The sequence below is a fragment of the Jaculus jaculus genome, chromosome 17, assembly GCF_020740685.1.
Source record: "Jaculus jaculus isolate mJacJac1 chromosome 17, mJacJac1.mat.Y.cur, whole genome shotgun sequence".
NCBI lineage: Eukaryota > Metazoa > Chordata > Mammalia > Rodentia > Dipodidae > Jaculus > Jaculus jaculus.
In genome coordinates this window covers 1,575,508-1,596,689 of record NC_059118.1, presented here as the reverse complement: position 1 = coordinate 1,596,689, position 21,182 = coordinate 1,575,508, and the positions used below count along the sequence as shown (strand labels likewise).

Sequence of the window (21,182 nt, the reverse complement as noted above, 5' to 3'; positions counted from 1 at the left end):
TTTATTTGCATATGTGTATGCATGTGCACACAAGCCAGGGTATTTGGCCCCTATAAATGAATACCTAAATGCCCATCCAACTTTACATGGGTGGCTGGAGAATTGAACCTGAGCCAGCAGGCCTTGCAAGAAAGCACCTTTAACCACTGAGCCATCACCCTGGCTCCTATAATGCAATTTTTTTAACATTTTATGTTTTTAATTTTTAAAAAATATTTTCATTTATTTATTTATTTGACAGAGAAAAGGGGAGAGAAAGAGGGCACACCAGGGCCTCCAGCCACTGCAAACGAACTCCAGATATGTGCACCCTTGTGCATCTGACTAACATGGGTCCTGGGGAATCGAACCAGGGTCCTTTTTGCAAGCAAATGCCTTAACTGCTAAGCCATCCCTCCAGCCCTTATTTATTTATTTAAGCTACAGAAAGGGAGAGAATGGGCATGCCAGGGTCTCCAGCTCCTGCAAAAGAACTCTAGACACATGTACCACCTTGTACATCTGGCTTACGTGGGTCCTAGAGAATTGAACCTGGGCCCTTTGGCATTGGAGACGAGCACCTTAACCACTAAGCCATCTCTCCAACCCTAGGGCAAATTTTTTTGTTGTTTTTGTTTTTGTATTTCAAGGTAGGGTCTCGCTCTTGCCCAGGCTAACCTGGAATTCACTGCGAAGTCTCGGGGTGGCCTTGAACTCACTGTCATCCTTCTACCTCTGTCTCCCAAGTACTGGGATTAAAGGTGTGTACCACTACGCTCAGTCCTAGGGCAATTTTTTAAAAATATTTTTTGTTCATTTTTTATTTATTTATTTGAGAGCGACAGACACAGAGAGAAAGACAGATAGAGGGAGAGAGAGAGAATGGGCACGCCAGGGCTTCCAGTCACTGTAAACGAACTCCAGACACGTGCGCCCCCTTGTGCATATGGCTAACGTGGGACCTGGGGAATTCAGCCTCGAACCGGGGTCCTTAGGCTTCACAAGCAAGCGCTTAACCACTAAGCCATCTCTCCAGCCCCTAGGGCAATTTTTAACGTGGTAATATATTGTCTTTTCTGAAATGTAGCCCAAGAGCCTGTGTTTTGTTTTGTTTCATTTGTTTTTAATGGATTTACTGAGTGAGGTCTATCTACAGTAAAGTACACATAGTTTAGTGTGTTTAGTTGTATACATTTTAATATGTTTTGTAAGCCAGGGAAACAATCACATGAAGATAGTAATTGTGCCTATAATTTACAAGGCATGCTGTGGTCCTCTGTGTGCTCAGTACCCGTACCTCAAAACCATTGTTAGGGAACAATCCCAAAATAAAAATATTCTGGGCTCTAAAGATGGCTGAGCAGTTAAGGCACTTGCCTGCAAAGCCTAAGGACCCATGTTCAACTCCCCAGATCCCACATAAGCCAGACATACAAGGTGATGCACAAGGTCACACATGCGCACAAGGTGGTACACGTTTCTGGAGTTCAACTACAATGGCTGGAGACCCTGGCATGCAATTCTTTCTTTCTTTCTTTCTCTCCCCCACCACCCCCCTTGCTGTCTCACTCTCACTCTCTTATAAAAAAAAATATTCTGAATGACTGTAGAGATGGCTCAGCAGTTAGAGGTGCTTGCTTATAAAGCCTGATGGCCTAGGTTTGATTCCCTAGTACCCACATAAAACCAGATACACAAAGTGGTGCATGCATCTGGAGTTCATTTGAGTGGCAGGAGTCCCTGTTGCATCCATACTTTCTCTCAATGTCTCTAAGTAAATAAATAAAAATAAAAAATATACTCTTGCCAGGCGTGGTGGTGCACGCCTTTAATCTCAGCACTTGGGAGACAGAGGTAGGTGAATCACCATAAGTTCAAGGCCACCCTGAGACTACATAGTGAGTTCCAGGCCAGCCTGGACTAGAGTGAGACTCTACCTTGAAAAAATAAAAAATATATATATGTATGTATATGTATACATGCTCTAAAAATCAGTATCATTAAGAGTAGAATCAGGCCGGGCGTGGTGGCTCACGCCTTTAATCCCAGCACTTGGGAGGCAGAGGTAGGAGGATTGCCATGAGTTGGAGGCCACGCTGAGACTCCATAGTGAATTCCAGGTCAGCCTGGGCCAGAGTGAGACACTACCTCAAAAATACAAAACAAAAAAAAAAGAGTAGAATCAGGGCTGGAGAGATGGCTCAGTGATTAAAGGTGCTTCTTCTCAAGGCCTGATGATCCAAGTTTGATTCCCCAGTACCCATGTAAAGCCAGATGTACAAAGTGCTGTATGTGTCTGGAGTTCATTTACAGTGGCAAGAGACCATGGCATACCCATTTTTACTCTCTGCTTAGCAAATAAATAATTTTTTTAATTTTTTAATATTTTTGACAACTTCCAAAATTGTAAACAATATCCCATGGTAATTCCCTCCCTCCCCCCACTTTCCCCTTTGAAACTCCAATCTCTATCGTATCCCCTCCCCCTCTCAATCAGTCTCTCTTTTATTTTGATGTCATGATCTTTTCTTCCTATTATGATGGTCTTGTGTAGGTAGTGTCAGACACTGTGAGGTCATGGATATCCAGGCCCTTTTGTGTCTGGAGGAGCATGTTATAAGGAGTCCTACCCTTCCTTTGGCTCTTACATTCTTCCCGCCACCTCTTCTGCAATGGACTCTGAGCCATGGAAAGTGTGATTGAGATATTTCAGTGCTGAACACTCCTCTGTCACTTCTTCTCAGCACCATGGTGCCTTCTGAGTCATCCCAAGGTCACTACCATCTGAAAAGAGAAGCTTCTCTAGCCAAAAGTGAGAGTAGTATTAATATATGGGTATGAACATTAAGAGAAGTGCTTACTGGGCAGTTGGTGAGCATAGCATATACATTTAGCCAGGAAACAGTGGATATTATACTCCTCGGGCTCATAATTACCCCTGTTGTAGGTTTTTAGTATCAGGGATGTATTCCCTCCCATGGAGCAGACCTCCAGTCCAATTAGAGGGCAGTTGGTTTCCACCATGACAGACATGTCACTATTGCACCCATTGGCTCATTTGGCCTGGCTGGACAAATATAAGGCTTGCAGTGTTCACTGTTGGGTATCTCCACTGGTGATTTCCCTCTCTCCCATTGAACTGCATGCAGCATGGCTTTTTCAGCTTTCTGTCAGCTGGTCTACATGGAGGAGGTTTTCAGCTCCGCTCCAACAAGGTTCTCGGTGACCTTGTACCCCAAGTGGGTGGATTCTTCACAATAGGTTCTTACCATCTATTCCTGATGGGAAACCAAGGGCCTCAGCAATGGCCTGTAATGTTTGGGGGGCATCAAGGACCTCCCTGGCCAACCACTCACTGGAAGGTATCCCATCCCTGGCACTGAAAGTTTTCTAGTAACAATCTATGGCTCCTGTGTAAAATTTTTTTAAAAAGAGTAGAATCAAGCCAATCATGATGGTGCACACCTTTAGTTCCAGATTCCAGGAGCATTGCTGTGAGTTTAAGGCCAGCTACATAATGAATTCCAGGTCATCCTGGGCTATAGAGAGGCCCTACCTTGAAGGGAAAAAAAGAGAGATAATTCAACAAGAATAGAATCAAAAAGTAAGGAAGATTAAAAAAAAAAAAAACATTTTATTTGTTTATTTATTTAAGAGAGGGAGAGAGCGAGATAGGCAGATAGAGAGCAATAATGGGCTCACCAGGGCTTCTTGTTAGTGCAAACAAATTCCAGGCGCATGTGCCACCTTGTGTATCTGGCTTTACATGGGTACTCGGGAATTGAACCTGGGTCCTTTGGCTTTGCTGGCAAGCACCTTAACCACTAAGCCACATCTCTAGCCCTAGGATTATTTTTTACAAAATATAATGAATAGGTGATGGATAATTTATAGAACCTTAATTTTGTTGTCATTATAGGTGAATATTTGGTGCCTTCCACTTAACATTGTGTAGATCCTAGCTTTTAATAGAAAATCTAAGTCTTAAGGTTCTCCTGACCCTAGTTCCCACCTCCCCTTCAGCCTTTTATCCTTGCACTCCCAACAAACACATCACACTCCAGTCATGTTCAGCTCCTTATTGATTTTGGACATGCTCTTAATTCTCCCCAGAACATCCCACATTCATCTCCCTTTCTGAACCACATTAAACTTTTAGTCAAATCAGATGTCCGGCCAGCAAACATTGCCTGTACCTAGTCTAGTGTCTGTTGACCTCATGTGGCACCTGCACTGACCTTGGGGCTTTGCTTTGTCTTGTTGTCCCTCCCCCGACTCCTCAGACGAAGATGAACTCTCACTATACACTGTGGATCCAGTTCATTGCTCACGTACACAGTAGGTGATTAGTAATGCCTATTGGATTTAATTGAATTTAGTTGATTGAAAGTAAATTTGGGGGCTGGAGAGATGCCTTAGCAATTAAGGCACTTGCCTGAAAAGCCAAAGAACCCAGGTTTGATTCCCCAGGATCCACCTAAGCCAGATGCACAAGGTGGCACATGTATATAGAGTTCATTTGCAGGGGCTAGAGGCCCTAGTCTGCCCCCCCCCCTTATAAACAAACACAATATTTTAAAAAATAAATTTTGAAGGAGTAGACTAAAATTGGAATAAGACATGTACTTTATTTCTAAAAATGTCTTATTTTATTTATTTATTCTAAACTCACCTGAATCTTTAACTATTAATGCCTAGGACTTACTTTTATTTGGAATTTGTTTATTTGGAATTTGTCCCTTTTGAAAGTCTCTACTCAATTTCTATCTAAAAGTCCGTAGATTTAGAGTGGTTTGTTTTTTGGTTTTGTGGGGGGTTTTTTGTTTTGTTTTTGTTTTTTCTTGGTTTTTTTGAGGTAGGATCTCACTCTGGTCCAGGCTGACCTGGAATTAACTCTGTCATCTCAGGGTGGCCTTGAACTCATGGCAATCCTCCTACTTCTGCCTCCCGAGTGCTGGGATTAAAGGTATGCGCCACCACACCCGGCTTAGAGTGGTTTGTTTTGAATATTAAGACTTCAGCTTATGAGTGTGGGGCTGGAGAGATGGCTTAGCAGTTGAGCACTTGCCTGAGAAGCCTAAGGACCCTGGTTCAAGGCTCGATTCCCCAGGACCCACGTTAGCCAGATGCACCAGGGGCACACGTGTCTGGAGTTCGTTTGCAGTGGCTGGAGGCCCTGGCACGCCTATTCTCTCTCTCTCTCTGCCTTTCTCTCTGTGTCTGTCACTCTCAAATAAATAAATGAACAAATAAAGTTAAAAAAAAAAAGACTTCAGCTTCATATATCAAGTTTCTTAAGATCTTTTGCTTTAATGATCCTTCTAGAAAAAATCATTTTTTTTAAACTTTCTCAACACCATTTTGTACTCCTAGAGTTATTACCATAGCATAAAGCTAAATGCATCCTCTTGTTTGTACTATAGCTTTTTGAAAGATTGCCAAGTTACTTTGACCTTCAGAGGAAACAAACAGCTTTGGAAGACCAAATCAGCTCTCTCCTGGGTGGCATACAAGTTGTGTACATCGAAGAGTTACAGCCAGTATTAACACTGGAGGAATACTATTCTCTTCTCAATGTGTTCTATAATCAGCTATTAAAAAATAGGGTCCCTTTTCACCCACAAAGTCTCCGTGGCTTACAAATGATCCTCAACAGGTAAGTACCTGAAATTGGAAGGCTCCCTCTTGTCCATGGTTGGATTTTGCATGTGCCACATGTCAAAGTGCTTTGTATTTCATTGTGTGGCTCTTAGGAATGTTTTTAAATGGCGTTTTGGAGTGTAGCTCAGTAGCATGCACAAAGCCCTGGGTTTGACCTCAGCACTGCCTAAACTGGGCATGGTGTCACACACCTGTAATCCCAGCACTCAAGAGGTAAAGTCAAGAGAGGAACAGAAGTTCAAGGTCATCCTCAGCTACATAGCTAGTCTAAAGCCAACCTGGGTTACATGAGACCCTTCCCCCCCCCAAAAAAAAGGTATCACTGCTTGTGTCAGTAACCTTGTTCTACTAAAGGAATGAATCTCAAGAACATTCTTTGAATATATGGCTACTACTGGGCAAAGTCAATCCTATAGAAACCTTTATAGGATTAGATAAGTAGCAATCATTTTTGTGCTTCTACTGTTTGCAATATATATTACATAGTACAGACTTTTCTGGGTGCTTAAATGCATTCTCACCCTCTCACAAACTCACTGCAAGAAAGACAGCCATGCAGGTCATAGTACTGCTCATCCCTGGGAAGTGGGTCTTTGGGGGCTTTGAGTCAGTGTTATAACTTAAGATCAATAAACCATTTTCAGGGTAGAGGATTTAGTAATGTTTCTTAACGCATGCTTCATTTCAGTGACAGATATGCTCCAAGCTTGCATGAACTTGGACATTTCAATATCCCAGTCCTCTGTGACCCAGCAAGCCTCCGGTGGTTTATGAGAACCAAAGCCCATCAGGCCCGAGAGAACCTGAAAAGAAAGGAAGAGTAAGTACTGATCACCTCTGGGAGCCCAGAGATTCCATTGGACTTAGAAATAACCAGGTAGTCAGAACTTGGAAATTGTACATTGAAACATTAAAAGTGTACTGAGGCAGGCTGGAGAGATGGGAGAGTGGTCAAGGCACTTGCCTGCAAAGCCTAAGGACCCATATTTGACTCCCCAGATCCCACATAAGCCAGACACAAAGGTGACACATGCACAAGGTCACACGTGTGCACAAGGTGGCACATGTATCTGGAGTTTGGTTATAGTGGCTTGAAGCCCTGGTGTACCAATTCTCTCTCTCACTCTCACTTGTTCTCTCTCTCTCTGTCTCTCTCTCTCATTAAAAGAAGGTCAGTCTGTTGGGCTTGCCTCAAAAAAAAAAAAAAAAAAAAAAGACTACTAAGGGGCTCAGTGTGGGCTCATGCTTATAATACCAGCACTCAGTAAGCCAAAACAGGAGAATCACTGAAAGCCTAAGACCAACATGGTTGTATGGTAAGTTCCTGTCTCAACAAACAAAATAACAACCACCAAAAAGGAGAAAAACAAATGTATTGAAAGGCTAATGGTAGAATACCTTCCTAGTGGGTCAGAGAAGGGATATAAGAGTATAACCTTTAAAATTATGTAATTAATTAAAATATAATACTTATATTAAACATGGCTATTCTACATTTATTTATTCCCCCATCTTAGATGATATTAGAGGTCACTGTTTGGAAATATAATAAACCACATTATATTACCAGCACATACATCGTGGGGAAAGTTCAGGCTTGTTCATACAGAATTCAGCTCAGGAACAATATGGCAAATAGAAATATCAAATAGAAACTCTCCATGTGGAAGAGTAGCAAGAAGAGGGGAAGTTATTATATTTAACAGAAATCTTTGTTTTAAAACCTTTTAACAGAATCCTTTATATGCATTAAATTACATTGAAAAGAAGTTTTAAGTAAACATTGTTGGGTTTTTTTTGTTGTTGTCATTGTTGTTTTCAACTTTTTTTTGTTTGATTTTTCAACATAGCGTCTCACTCTAACCCAGCTGACATGGAATTCATTCTATAGTCCCAAACTGGCCTCAAACTCACAGAAATCCTCCTACTTTTGCCTCCCTACTGCTGGGATTAAAGGCGTGTGCCACTACGCCCAGCTGTTTGAACTCTAAGAGACATGCAATCAGTAGTTTCCTTTAGTAGCCATCCAGCTGTTGCTACATGATGTCTGGTTTATGTGCTGTGATGAAAATGGCCTTACATTCCAAAGACAGTGTTAGCCTGGTGTGGTGGCTCACACCCACAATCCCAAGACTTGGGAGGCTAATGCAAGAGGATTGTCTTGAGCCTGGAATACATAGTAAGTTCCAGGCCAGAGTAAGACCCTGTTTCAAAACAAAATTGATTTTTATTTTTCTGAGGTAGGGTCTCGCTCTGGCCCAGGCTGACCTGGAATTCACTATAGAGTCTCAGGGTGGCCTCAAACTCATGGCGATCCTCCTACCTCTGCCTCCCGAGTGCTGGGAATAAAGGCATGTGCCACAACAACCAGCTTAAAAAATTGATTTTTTTTAAAGATCCTGCCCAGGAAGATTTGGCTGGCATGCATTTGTTCACTGGTTCTTCCAGCCATTATTTCCTGGCCACTGTTGTGTGCCAAAGGCAAAGAGATGTGTGGTCTGTCCCTCCTGGATACATTTCTAGAGAGGTGTGAGAGACCACCCTGGAGGGAGCCTACTGATGGCTGCACTCTTAGAAGCTGATGAGCTTCAACAAGGGTTCTTCTGGTTCAAACCCTGCATCCCAAGGTCAGGAGGTCCCAAGCATGAGGTGCCAGGCTTCTGAGGAGTGCCATGCACAGTGCTACCAGCCCTGTGTAAGAGGTATTGCAGGAGAACTATACCCAGCCTGGCCATACTGAAGGGTAGTTATGGGCTGGAGAGATGGCTTAGCGGTTAAGGCGCTTGCCTGAAGGGTAGTTGTACCTAAGACAAGCTGTCAATACATTATTTTGAATAAGTAAAAAATGCCTATACAGAAAACATTTTTAGATCCCTGCCATGGATGGTGTTCTGTACAAATCAGAAGAGGCCCAACTGGAATATTCTGGAAACCACTACTGTCTGCACTTTTTTGTTGTTGTTTGTTTTGTTTTGTTTTTGTTTTTCAAGGTAGGGTCTCACTCTAGCCCAGGCTGATCTGGAATTCACAATATAGTCTCAGGGTGGCCTCAGACTCTCAGCAATCCCACCCTGCCTCCTGAGTGCAGGATTGAAGGTATGTGCCACCACACCTGGCTCTGTCTACATTCTTGAATCTCAGCAAAGCATGTTGCTTAGTTGTAGATAGGAAAACTGACTGTTTACATCTGTTTACAAATGCTCTCCTGGCTCATGGAGTTTATAGCACTTACTTTTCTCATTTCTATAGCATCTAAGGGTGACTAAATTTAGGATATTTGAGTATTTTTAGCAAAAGCAATATTTAAGTGAGACTAGAACTTGTGACCATGTTGGTTCTACATCACTTACCTTGTCACAGGAGTCTCCGAAGACTGTGGTGTTGGTCTAGCACAGCTGGGAGGCTATGGCAAGGTGGAATTCTCCTAACCACATCCCTCAAGGTGGGGCATGGAGTCTAGCTAAAACACCATACCCAGAAGCTTCCCTGGCCTTCACTAGAGCCTGGTGGCCTCAGGCAAAAGGGAGGGAGCAGCCAGACAACTGAGAAGAGAAAGTGAGAGAAAAGAACCTGGTCTTCATAAGAAGCCATTCCTGGGCTGGTGGTAACAGTTAAGGCACATCCCTGCAAAGCCAAAGGATCCACATAAGCCAGTGTACAAGATGGCATATGTGTAGAGTTCATTTGCAGCAGCTGAAGCCCCTAAGGCATCCATATCCTGTGTGTGTGTGTTGTGTTGTGTTGTGTTGTGTGTGTGTGTGTGTGTGTGTGTGTGTGTGTGTCTTTCTCTTGCTGTTACTCTCTCTCGCTCTCTCTCTCTCTCTTGCTCTCTCTCTCTTTTTCTTGCTGTCTGTCCCTTTCTCTCTCTCTCTCTCTCTCTCTCTCTCTCTCTCTCTCTCTCTCTCTCTCAAATAAAAATAAAGAAAAGAAAACCTTCTAAAAATAAAAAAAGAAGTCATTCCTGCCCAGGGTTTCTGGAAACTCCTAAAGCAAGCTGTCTACTTTCTTCAGTTGCCAGCAGCAGCTAGGCGAAGTGAGCTCTTAAACTGATGTATTTAAAATAAAAAAAAAAAAAGATTGGGGCTAGAGGGATGGCTTAGTGGTTAAGGCATTTGCCTACAAAGCCAAAGGACCCAGGTTCGATTTCCCAGGACCTTCGTTAGCCAGATACACAGGGCCACAGGCATCTGGAGTTCATCTGTAGTGGCTAGAGGCCCTGGTCACCCATTCTCTCCCTCTCTCTCTCTCTCCCCCTCTTTCTCTGTTAAATAAATAAATAAAAATTACACAAATACTTTTAGAGGTAATCTGAGAGTAACAAGCATTGACCACATGGTAACTTTTGGTGTGTCTTCTAGATGTACTTTGGCATGTGTTCAGTATTGTGAAGGGAAGTTACAGCCCCAGCATATAAAAATATATTTACCTTTTATATTCTTTTGTTTATTGATATCTTATAGCAATATTGTTTTTCAATTCAACAGGTTAAAAGTTATTGAAAATGAACTGATACAAGCTTCCACAAAGAAATTTTCTCTGGCAAAGTTGTACAAGGAGCCCAGCATTTCTAGTAAGCAGATGGTGGATTGTTGTAAGAGACTTCTGGAGCAATCACTGCCTTACCTACATGGGATGCACCTCTGTGTGTCACGTTTCTACTCTGTCATGCAAGATGGAGACCTCTGTATTCCGTGGAACTGGAAGAATGGAGAAGCCATGAAGTAACAGAAATCTATTTAAAAAGATAAACTGTTAGGCCTATTTAAAGTAATAATTTCATATAGCAGTATCATTTACCTACTACGACAACAAAGTTTCTAACTGCTGCTTTAAAGAAGGTTTTTTTTTTTTTTAACATGAGTTTCTGCTAAGAAACTTGTTTTTAAAAGGTTTTATCTCCCTAGTCTTACAGTGCTGATTGGCAAGACTGGGTAAAGAGATGCTCAAAGAAAGAACTTATTTTAGTGATATTTAAGGATTCTGTAAGAGTCATATATTTTTATATGAGTGAATGAGTGTTGGTTTGGAACTAGAAAGTTTGTGTGAAGTGCAAGCTTCAGTATAACTCTGAAGTACTTGAACTCATGGCTATATATCACACAGTTCAACGTGCATCTTTATCACACATATACACATATATATACATACAAAATCTTGTAGACAGTAATATACAGTTGATGCCCAAAATGGATAATTGATGGGTAGCAAAAGTTAGATCACCAAATTTTACCCAAGAACAAGAAAATAGAAGGCAAAAGGGCAATTGAATATATGGTATTACCATTGCCCTAAGTTGTTTGATGCCATCTTAAAACCAGTGTCAGAGAATTCAAACCCATAAGCCCATCATTTCTTTTACCCATTAAGATAGTGTAATTGTTGGGGCTGGGAATATACCTCACTGGTAGAGCATATGCTTAGCATGCACAAGACCCTAGGATCTATCCCCAGCACCAAGAAAATAAGATACAACATTGTAACTGTTAGTTTGATGAGGTTCTCACACATGATCTAGAGGAAAAAAAAACCTTGCCTGCTTTCCACAGCTCTAGAAAATAAAGTATAAAATGGTTTCAGGCTATTAAAGGGTTCTGAACCCCTTTCAATCCCTCCACCTCTTTTTCCTGAGTTTGAGACTTTTTAGCTCTGTCCAGGTAAGACTCTGAGTCACCTTTCATTATTAGAAATAGTTTCAACTCTGGTGATGTCTATGTCCACAGCAGAGTGAGAGACCTGTCTCTAGACCCCAAGTATTTCAGTCTGCAGATTCTCCTCAAGTCCTTAACCACAACCCAGACCTCAGTTCATGTGTCGGTTAGAAAGGGGAAGCCCTGTCTAAGACATCATTGAATGGCTTCCCCTGCCTTGGGAATCAGAATAGGTCTTACCCCTGTAGTGCACTACAGTGTAAAGGGGAGTCTAACATTGGTTTTGAGTTTTTATAAAATATCAGTTATTGAACAGTTTAGATGCAGTTGTGTATTCAACTTCCCATGGCTTGTGCATATGATCTCTTTTGACCTGTGCCTGACAACTACCTTGAGCTCTGTTTCCTAAGGTGGCCAGCCTTGCTGCTGTACGTGCTCTCCAAAGCCATGCAATGCAGAGAGGTGGGAAGTGCATTTGTGTGATGCCGTTTCTAACACCAACAAGCAATCTTCAGTGTTACATGTCAAGTTGTGTCTTGTCTCAGAACCGTTACATAATAAACACTACCTATCTCAATCTCACCACTGTTTCTCTTGATGTCCGGTTATTGGTGATTTCACAACTACTGCAGAGTAATAGGAAATTTCCTGAAGTTGGTGATCTATATACACCTGTTTAACTTCTCCCAATCAGTATAAAAGGAAAAGTCCATCCCTGCATTGCACCCTGACACAGGTGAAGCTTTGGGTGAGAAATGGTCTCCAAAGGAATCTGAGTTTATCAAGGCAAAAAACCACATTCTTTTACAATGGTCTGAAAAGTCCGTAGCACACCCACCCACATCCTATTCTGCAGTACAATCCCCCACAATCCTATTTTGTGATAGCATGCAAGTGTGATGATTACAAAAGTGGAATTTTGCAGTTAGCACAGGGTATGGAGCAAGTAACAGATCCCTTAACTGAGACTGCAGCCTCATTCTTGTTTATATGGATCTGTGTTGAACTTTAACTTGTGATGAAGCCTCGAGTGTACGGAGGGTCCAGCAGTCATCTGGGAGGCAGCTTTCTTTAGTTGGGTGTGATATATCCATGGCCTCTCCTCAGCTACGGTTACCACAGTGGGAGTTGTGAAAGGACTTTGATAAAGGGTCCTTGCCAAGGAGGCTCATCATTACCAGCACTGTGCCCCTTTACCCAGACCAGGTCTCCAGGCTCAAGTGAAGATGGTGGCAATTCTAAGTCATGTCCCCTGTGGGCCTCCAGACCAGGGGATGAACCTACTGGAGAGTCTACTGGAGAGCCTACAGGAACTGGAGAAGGTCATAATTAGTAATTTCTGACAGATGTTCATCCCCCAGTTTAGGGAGTATAAGAAGAGGTCTACCATAGAGAATTTCAAAGGGAGGAAATCCCTTCTTATAAGGAGTGCATCTTACCCTCAGGAGGGCAGCAGGAAGAAGATTCACTCAATCCCCGCTGGCCTCTAAAATCAGTTTGGTTAATATTTCTTTAAGAAGACCAAAGCTGGGGACTGGTTCCTGTAACAGCTTCTTCATGGTGATCTGAGCACTCTCAGTCTTTGTAGGAAATGCTTCTGTCCACCCTGAGAAAGTGTCCACCATTACCAGTAGATGCTTATATCCATAAAATCCAGGCTTAACTTCAGTACAATCAATTTCCCAATGCTCACTTGGGAAAGTTCCTCTGAATCTAATCCCTGGTCCTGTCAGTGGGGTTCACTTGTTGACAGGTGTCACAACTGGCAACTAGATCTTTGGTTATTGGGCCGAGGTCCGGGACATAGAAGCATTGTTTAACTAATTCAGTCAATTTGGGGGTCCCAAATGGGTACCCTCATGTAGAGTCTTGAGCAATGTATGTCCTAATGCCCATGGGTGGAGGGTCCTTCCATCCAGAAACTTCTTCCACCCAGAGGGCATTGCCTGCACCTGGAGTGCATCCTCCAATTCCATGTCTGTTTCCATGTAGTCAGGTTGGTTGGGCAGCTCAAGAGAAGGGGGCACCACTAGAATCTCAAGGGGCCTCACTGGTTTGAGGGTGGCTTCTCTGGTCACTTGGTCTGCTGCCTGATTCCCCAGTGCTTCTGGGTGACCCCCTCTTTGGTGACCCCATCAATGGATAATAGCCACTCATTTAGGGAGCCAGATGGCCTGAAGCAGGACCAATATCTCTTGAATATTTTTAGTTTGTTTTCCCTCAAATGTAAAAGCAGTCCCCGTTCTCAGTAGAGGGCTCCATGTACACACACTGTGGCAAAGGCACAACAGCTGTTGGTCTACTCACTTATGACCTTGTCTTCCATATCTCAAAGCCTGAGTCAATGCTATCAGTTCAGCTTTTTGAGCAGTGGTCCCAATGACCAAAGGCTCATACTGTCTTTTCCAATGTTTCCATTGCTGCCCCTGCATACCTGACTGTCAGAAGTAATAATGGAAGTCATTTTCTGATTTGGCCTGCCATCCTCAATACAATCAGATAATAGCCTAGAATTCATATCCTCCATTTATTTTCCAAAGCACAGCCAAATATCTACAGATTCCATAGAAATTTCATATTCCTTACCATTCCCTAATCCTCTGGCCAGGTAGAAAGAGCTAACCAAATAGTAAAGGAAGCCCTCACAAAATTGTCCTTAGAGTTAAAATGGGACTGGATCAAAATCTTACCCTCATACTCATCAAACTCTGAACTCTGCCCATGATCTGCCCTTTGAGCTTATGTACAGAAGGCCCATGGTTCTCCCACCTCACTCTTAAAGTTCCTGCACTCCCTCCTTCCTTCCTAGAAGATTCTAGCCGTCTCCTGTTTTTCAGAACAGAACTTTGGAAGTCCACTAACAATATCCTCCCCTCTCCCACCCCAATGCTCCACTCTCTGACCTAGAAATAGGGGATATAGTCTATATCTCTGACCCTAACCACCTGTCTCTGTCCCCAAAATGGCAGAGACCTCATAAGCTTATTTTACTAACTCATATTGCTGCCAAAATGCAGGGCTTTGTCCTCCTGGGTTCATCTTATCTACCTGAAAAAGGCCCCTCCACCTCCCTCTTTTAACTTGACACCCATAGGCCCTACCTCTATACAGATAACTAAACTTCCCCCTACACCTAAACAGGACACACCCAAAAAGGATCTGTCAGATGGCATTCACCATCCAACAATTTCATCTGTTCCCGACTCATATACAGGAGAGCCTATGGTTAGTGCTCAGGTTGATCTTCATGTCTAAGGAACTTGTGGACTCCATTGAAGAACTCTGACTACAGGGGACCATCATCTCCTTCACCCCAGAGCAGACACAGTCATTATCACTGTCATTATCATTGCCCTTTTCATCCTCCTCTTCACTCCCAGGGGATGTCCTGTACCCCCTTCTCACAGTAACCATGTTCAGTGATATTCTCCTCACACTGGGGCTGATGGCTGTAACCCCTCCAGACTGAATGCACATAGAAAAAGCCTTCTTAACCCTCCTACTCTGGCTGTACTTCCTCGTTTTAATAGTTATATAATGCCACCCCTACTTTCTCTGATAGCATGACTTATAAAACATCCTTACAGATGATCCTCACCCTCTGTCCACCCCATCGTCCTATCCTGCTGACTTGCTTCTTGCCCTGCACTCAGATAGACATGCCCAATCCATACTTTATACCACCAGTCTGTCTTTTTAAGCTCACTTCCATCTCCATGTGCAGAACTCTTTCCCTTCAAAACTGGACATCTTCACAAAAAGCACAGGTCATCTTCCAAGTTGATTTGTTTGAGCTCATGGAATAGATCTTATTGGGTACAAGTCACTGGGAGATGAATTCTACATGTGCCCAGGATACCCTGAAGACAAGTTCTGTGACCAACCAAATCAGTAGTTTTGCCCTGAATGGAAGGAAGTGTGTTGTTATTGCCACATATGCGGGTGGTCCTAATCAGACCCAAGACCCCATAGTTTGGAGGCCCTTCCCAACCCCAGGTGTGCATGGAGTTCACCATAGTCACCTTTGTAGCCTCCTGACCATCACTATTACCTACCCTATAAACTGAAAATGGACATTTGGACAAACCTGGGGTATTCGACTATACGTATCCAAGAGAAAACTTAGGCTTCTTATTTACTGTCCAGAAAAAAAAATGCTTTATAGTTGGTTCCGCAAACCTCAACCAATCAGCCCCTTAACAACATTGGAGACCCTCTCCTTGTCCCTCACCCACCACCAACACCCACTCTCAACCCACGAAAACCCTACTCTTCTCCTTCCCCAGCCCCACCCCTATTAACAAGGCATCATTTCCTGGGCTTTTTTTCATGGTAAGTGGCATACACCTAAAACCCAAACCTTCTTCCTGCGTAGGTCTGGCCGTAGAAACACCTATCATAAAAAACAATAAAACAAATGACAGGTCTCCTCTTAACCCATCCCTGACTTTGGGAGACATAGCTGAGAGTACTTCTTGCCCAATAACTTCTAATTATAACTTCTCCCACTCTCCCTTGTTGACAAATTGTAACAACACCTTGACTACTGTCACGACTGAGTAGAAAGCCTTCTTTGCATCCCATGGGACTTGGTTGGCTTGTACTTCTGGTCTAACTAAATGTATCTTCCTCAGGGATCTAAATGGTGCCCTACCTTATGTGTCACAGTCCAGGCACTTCCCAGGTGTACTCATCAAGAATATTCGGGAGTGAACATATTATGTTACCCTCAGACCTTGAAAGGTGCTATGAAGGAGCTGCCCCATTACTGGTGCCCATCCTGGTGGGATTTAGTGTGGCAGATTCAGCAGCCCTTGGAACAATGGCATTGGTAAAAGGTGAATTGGCTTGTTACAAATGTGGCAACAAATTAACACGCATCTGGGATACCTACAGGACTCCATTACATCCAGGTCAACTCCCTAGTAGAAATGAAGGGCTCTGCATGGTCCTAGATAAGCTTGTTTTAATGCTGATAAATGAGGCCTCATTACAAACACCCTGCAAAAGATAAAAGAAGACCTAGAAAAATGCCAGAGGGAACAAGAAACTAACGATTCATGGTTCCAGCAGTTGTTAGACTGAAACCTCTAGCTAACAACTTTACTTACTGATCCAGTGGGCCCCTTAGCCCTTCTACTCTTTGGGCTATAATTGGACCCTACCTAATTGGTTACTGAGGTTTATCCAACAACAAATTGGAGTAAACTAATGTACTTAAGGACTCAGTACACCACCTTGCCTATCACCTACCCAGAATCCAGCTTTTAAGAATGAATCTCATGGGCTGGAGACATGGCTTAGCAGTTAAGGCGCTTGCCTGCAAAACCAGAGGACCGGGGTTCAATTTCCCAGGACCCATGTCAGCCAGATAGCCAGATGCACAATGGGGCACATGCATCTGGAGTTCGTTCTCAATGGCTGGAGGCCCTGTCGTGCCCATTCTCTCCCTCTCTCTCTCTCTCCCTTTTTCCCTGACAAATAAATAAAAATAAAATATATTTTAAGAATGGATCTCAGGGCTAGAAAGATGGCTTAGCAGTTAAGCGCTTGCCTGTGAAGCCTAAGACCCTAGTTCGAGGCTCAGTTCCCCAGGACCCACGTTAGCCAAATGCACAAGGGGACACACACATCTGGCGTTTATTTGCAGTGGCCGGAAGCCCTGGCACACCTATTCATCACTCTTTCTCTCTCTCTCTCCCTCTTTGTCTGTTGCTCTCACATAAATAAATAAATAAATAATTTAAAAAATTAAAAATTTTTTTAAAAAAGAATGAATCTCAGCTGGGAGTAGTGGTGCACACCTTTAGTCCCAGCATTCGGGAGGCAGAGATAGCAGGATCTCTGTGAGTTCGAAGCCACCCTGAGACTACCTAGTGAATTCCAGGTCAGCCTGGGCTACAGTGAGACCCTACCTTGAAAACCAAAAACCAAAAACAAACAAACAATGAAATGAATGAATGAATCTCTAGGACTAGAGAGACGGCTTAGCAGTTAAGGTATTTGCCTGTGAAGCCTAAGGACTCAGGTTTGATTCCCCAGTACTCACATAAACCAGATGCACTTGGTAGAACATGTGTCTGTGGTTCATTTGCAGTGGCTAGAGGACCTGGTGTGCCCATTCCCTCCCTCACTCCCTCTCTCTCTCTCTCTCTCAAATAAATAAAAACAAAGCTTTAAAAAAATAATGAATCTCTAATTTCCCATCCCTTTATTACCCTTATTACAGGACATCCCTTTATTACCCTTATTACAGGACAATTAAAGGACAAGGCCATGCTGAAGCAGAAACATGCCAGGCAGTTCCACAACTCTGAAGCCTCCAGCAAAATGGGGAGCCTGCCCATTCAGGACACTGAGGATGGGCTTAAGCCCTGGTGTCTTCCCACAGGTCAGCAGGAAGTCGTAGACACTAGAATCTGTGACATTTGTCCTTTTATTTGTCCTCCGGTCTGGAATGAAGGGTTAATGCAGCACTAAGCAACTGGGGCAAACTGGCCCTAATGAAGGCTTGGGAGCAAGGGGAAAATTCCTTTTTACTGTAAACACTTCCCCAGGCCTTGGGCCCAATAAAGAACATCTGGTACACAAGAGCCCACTGTCCCAAGACCACAAAAACAAGACCATAGCTGGGTGTGGTGGCGCACACCTTTAATACCAGCACTTGGGAGGCAGAGGTAGGAGGATCATTGTGAGTTCAAGGCCACCCTGACACTCCATAGTGAATTCCAGGTCAGCCTGGGTACAGCAAGACCCTACCTCGGAAAAACAAAAATAAATAAATAAATAAAGAGTAGTCTATGCCCTGGAGGTTTGGTTTCTGTTTCCTTTTACGTCGGCCAGATTGATTCTGGTCACAATTCAGATCCAACACCAACGACCAGGATTTAATTTTTCTGGTCTTTTGTAGCCTTCCATCCTCCTCCAGCCTCAATGCTCCACCTTCTCTTTGCTTCCACCATTCCATTTCTGCAGCCTCTTCCCCGCCCCCCCCCCCGCCCCCCATCCAATTTGCCCTGACCACTCTGGACCATCTTGACCACTGTGTTACAGCTTGGGTGTAGATCCATTTTTTGCTGCTGTTGCTGCTCCCACTGTCTCCACTGCTAAGGATCCTTCCACTTCCTTCCTTCTCAGCATGTGTGACATGTTCCCCCATAGCCATGTGTTTGTGATTAAGCCCCATACTGTCCCCAGCTGGTAGAGCCTTAGGGAGGTGAAGCCTTGCTGGAGGAAGTGTGTCACTGGGGGTGAGCCCTGAGGTTATTAGTCCAGCCCTACCAGGGGTAAGCTAGACAGCTCACTCTTGTCGCATCCTCCCAGCTGGTATGACAAGAAGTGATGCCTAACCTCTGCTCGGCATGCTTTCCTTGCCACAATGACACCCCCTCCTCTCCAGACTGTAGACTTAACAATAAACCCTTTCCTTCCAAATGCTGCTTCTGCTGGGGTACTTTACCTCAGCAAGGAGAAGGTGAATGCTGCTGCTGCTCTACCAGAGCTGAGCTGCCACAGATCCTCGGAGGCTTCCTGGGCCCTGACCACCTCCAGAACCCATTTCACACCCTGAGTTCACATCTTGCTTGGGCTGTTCCTGCCCCTCAAGGATGCTTTTGATCCTCCACACTAACTGCAAAAGGACTCGAATGACATCCCCAAGTCCCACCTGGACCTTCACTGAGCCTAGCCACCAACTTCAGATCACCTTTCAAGGAACATGGGCCTGAAGAAGAGGAGAGATGCCACACCATGAGGGAAGCTCCCCAGGGATCAGCCTGACCTGGGAACAGCAGTCACAATAGCCTTTGTGCTGACTGCTGCCCACAAAATCCAGGGTGGGCAGAATTGAACCTCAACACTTGGGAGTCCCACTCATCCTGACCTGTTTCCATGTTAACCCAAGGAGGTCTGCTTCCGTCCCTAAGCTTGGAAATCAATATGAATGCTTTGACACCAACAGGACCCCTAAACTTGGGAGGGAGCTGTAGAAGCCAGTATGTGTCCAAAAAAATAAAAATCTCAAATAGGGCTGGAGGGATGATTTAGTGGTTAAGACACTGGCCTGGAAAGCCAAGGGACCCAGGGTCGTTTCCCCAGGACCCATGTAAGCCGGCTGCTCAAGGTGCTGCATGCATCTGGAATTTCTTTGCAGTGACTAGAGGCCCTGGTGTGCCCATTCTCATTCTCTCTCTCTCTCTCTCTCTCTCTCTCTCTCTCTTTCTCGCTCGCTCGCTCGCTCTCTTTCTCACTCTCTCTCTCTCTCATAAACATATAAGTAATTATTTTGTAATCTCAGGTAGCCTTTGTATTGGGTCTGAAAGCATTTGGTGGGTTCTTGTGGAAATCCAGGGGTGGAGCTGATGGGGTGCTCCTAGTTGTAGATGACTGCTCTGCAGGGTGTTTCAAGGGTGAGGTCCTGACAAACACATCCAATGTTCAGAAGGAAAACCGGTTATTCCCAGTCAGGGTGTTCCTCAGCTTGCAGGGGAAGACCCAGGGGGGAGAAGGGCTCGAGGGCGGCGTGCAGGTGGGCGGAGACGAGGCTCCGAGGGGACGCAGTACGGGCCGAGCGCACCCTGGTGGCGAGAGGGTGCGGTGCACAGCAGGGAACCCGGGCAGGCTCCTCGCTCCAGGTCTGTGGGCTGGTGTGGACGGATAGAGGCTTCTGGCAGGTGTGGATGGAAGAAAGTTTCTTGAGCTCGGGTCTTTCAGCACTGCATCGGGACAAGCGGGAGAGACCGGTCTCTGCCCAACTGTGACTGGGACGCTCCCACGCGGAGACCCGGGCCTCTCCCGTGGCTCCTCGCCTGGAACTGCAGGCCCGGCTGCCTCCCCTGCGGGCTGGGTGACCTCTCCGGTGATCTCATTTACCCAGACAAATGAATCCAGAGGTTTCTTCCTCTGCCCAAGCTGACTCCTAGACATGTCTACAAAAGAGAGAATGCGGGTTGGAGAGATGGCTCAGCAGTTTAAGACATTTGCCTGCAAAGCCTGACAACCTAGATTCAATTCTCCAGTATCCACATAAAGCCAGATGCACAAAGAGGCACATGCATCTGCAGTTCCTTTTCAGTGGCAAGAGGCTTATGGTGTGCCCATTCTCAATCTCTCTCTCCTTGCAATAAAAAAATTTTTAAATTTTTTTAAAAGAGCCGGGCGTGGTGGCACACACCTTTAATCCTAGTATTTGGGAGGCAGAGGTAGGAGGATCACCATGAGTTCAACGCCACCCTGAGACTACATAGTGAATTCCAGGTCAGCCTGGGCTAGTGTGAGACTCTACCTTGAAAAACCAGGAAAAAAAAAAAAAAAAGAATGAGAGGAGAAATGGCTCAGCTGGTAAGTGCTTGTCTTGCAAGCATGAGGACCTGAGTTCAATCCCCAGTACATTAAAAAATATATATCATTAGAAAAATAACAAACGAGAGAAACAACACCTGTGCAACTTTCACAATACCACTTGTGATGGTGGAAGGTCATAAGGAGCCAGTACACCTGAGTTTCCAGTCTGGAACCTTCTGGGATAAGGAGGCTCAGGCAAATGCCAGCCAATCTTTTCCAATTGTTTGATTTTTTATTTTTGGTGTGAGGCTGAAACCCAGGGCCTCACATGTTAGGCAAGCTCTCCACCAGTGAGCTACATCCCAGCCTTCTCCAGCACACCTTTTTATAATTAAAAAATTATTTTTTAGTTGAAAGACAGAGAGATAGTGGGGAGAGACAGAGTGGACAGGTCAGGGCCTCTTACCTCTGCACACAGAACCACAGATACATGCACCATTTTGTGCACCTGGTTCTATGCGAGTTCTAGAGAATCAAACCCTTAGCATCAGGCTTTGCAAGCAAATGCCTTTAACTACTAAGCAATCTCTCCCACCCTAAAAATCTTTGGGG

The 21,182-nt window shown here is 44.3% G+C and overlaps 2 protein-coding genes across 3 annotated transcripts in view; one reads left to right on the top strand and one right to left on the bottom strand.

Moving 5' to 3' along the window:
• The window catches only part of Tcaim (T cell activation inhibitor, mitochondrial), a 48,576-nt gene extending 36,706 nt beyond the window's left edge, over window positions 1-11,870 (top strand). For both annotated transcript variants that reach the window (XM_045136805.1, XM_004662130.3), the window contains exons 9-11: window positions 5,403-5,635; window positions 6,329-6,460; window positions 10,125-11,870. In XM_045136805.1, the coding sequence (XP_044992740.1) occupies window positions 5,403-5,635; window positions 6,329-6,460; window positions 10,125-10,365 (606 nt within the window). In that variant the 3' untranslated portion in view covers window positions 10,366-11,870. The remainder of the gene's footprint in view (window positions 1-5,402; window positions 5,636-6,328; window positions 6,461-10,124) is intronic.
• A 7,854-nt stretch (window positions 11,871-19,724) lies between these two features.
• On the bottom strand, window positions 19,725-20,213 carry C17H3orf86 (chromosome 17 C3orf86 homolog). The gene has a single exon (XM_045136939.1). The coding sequence runs from the start codon at window positions 20,211-20,213 to the stop codon at window positions 19,725-19,727; it is 489 nt and encodes a 162-aa protein (XP_044992874.1).
• Window positions 20,214-21,182: the final 969 nt, after the last annotated feature.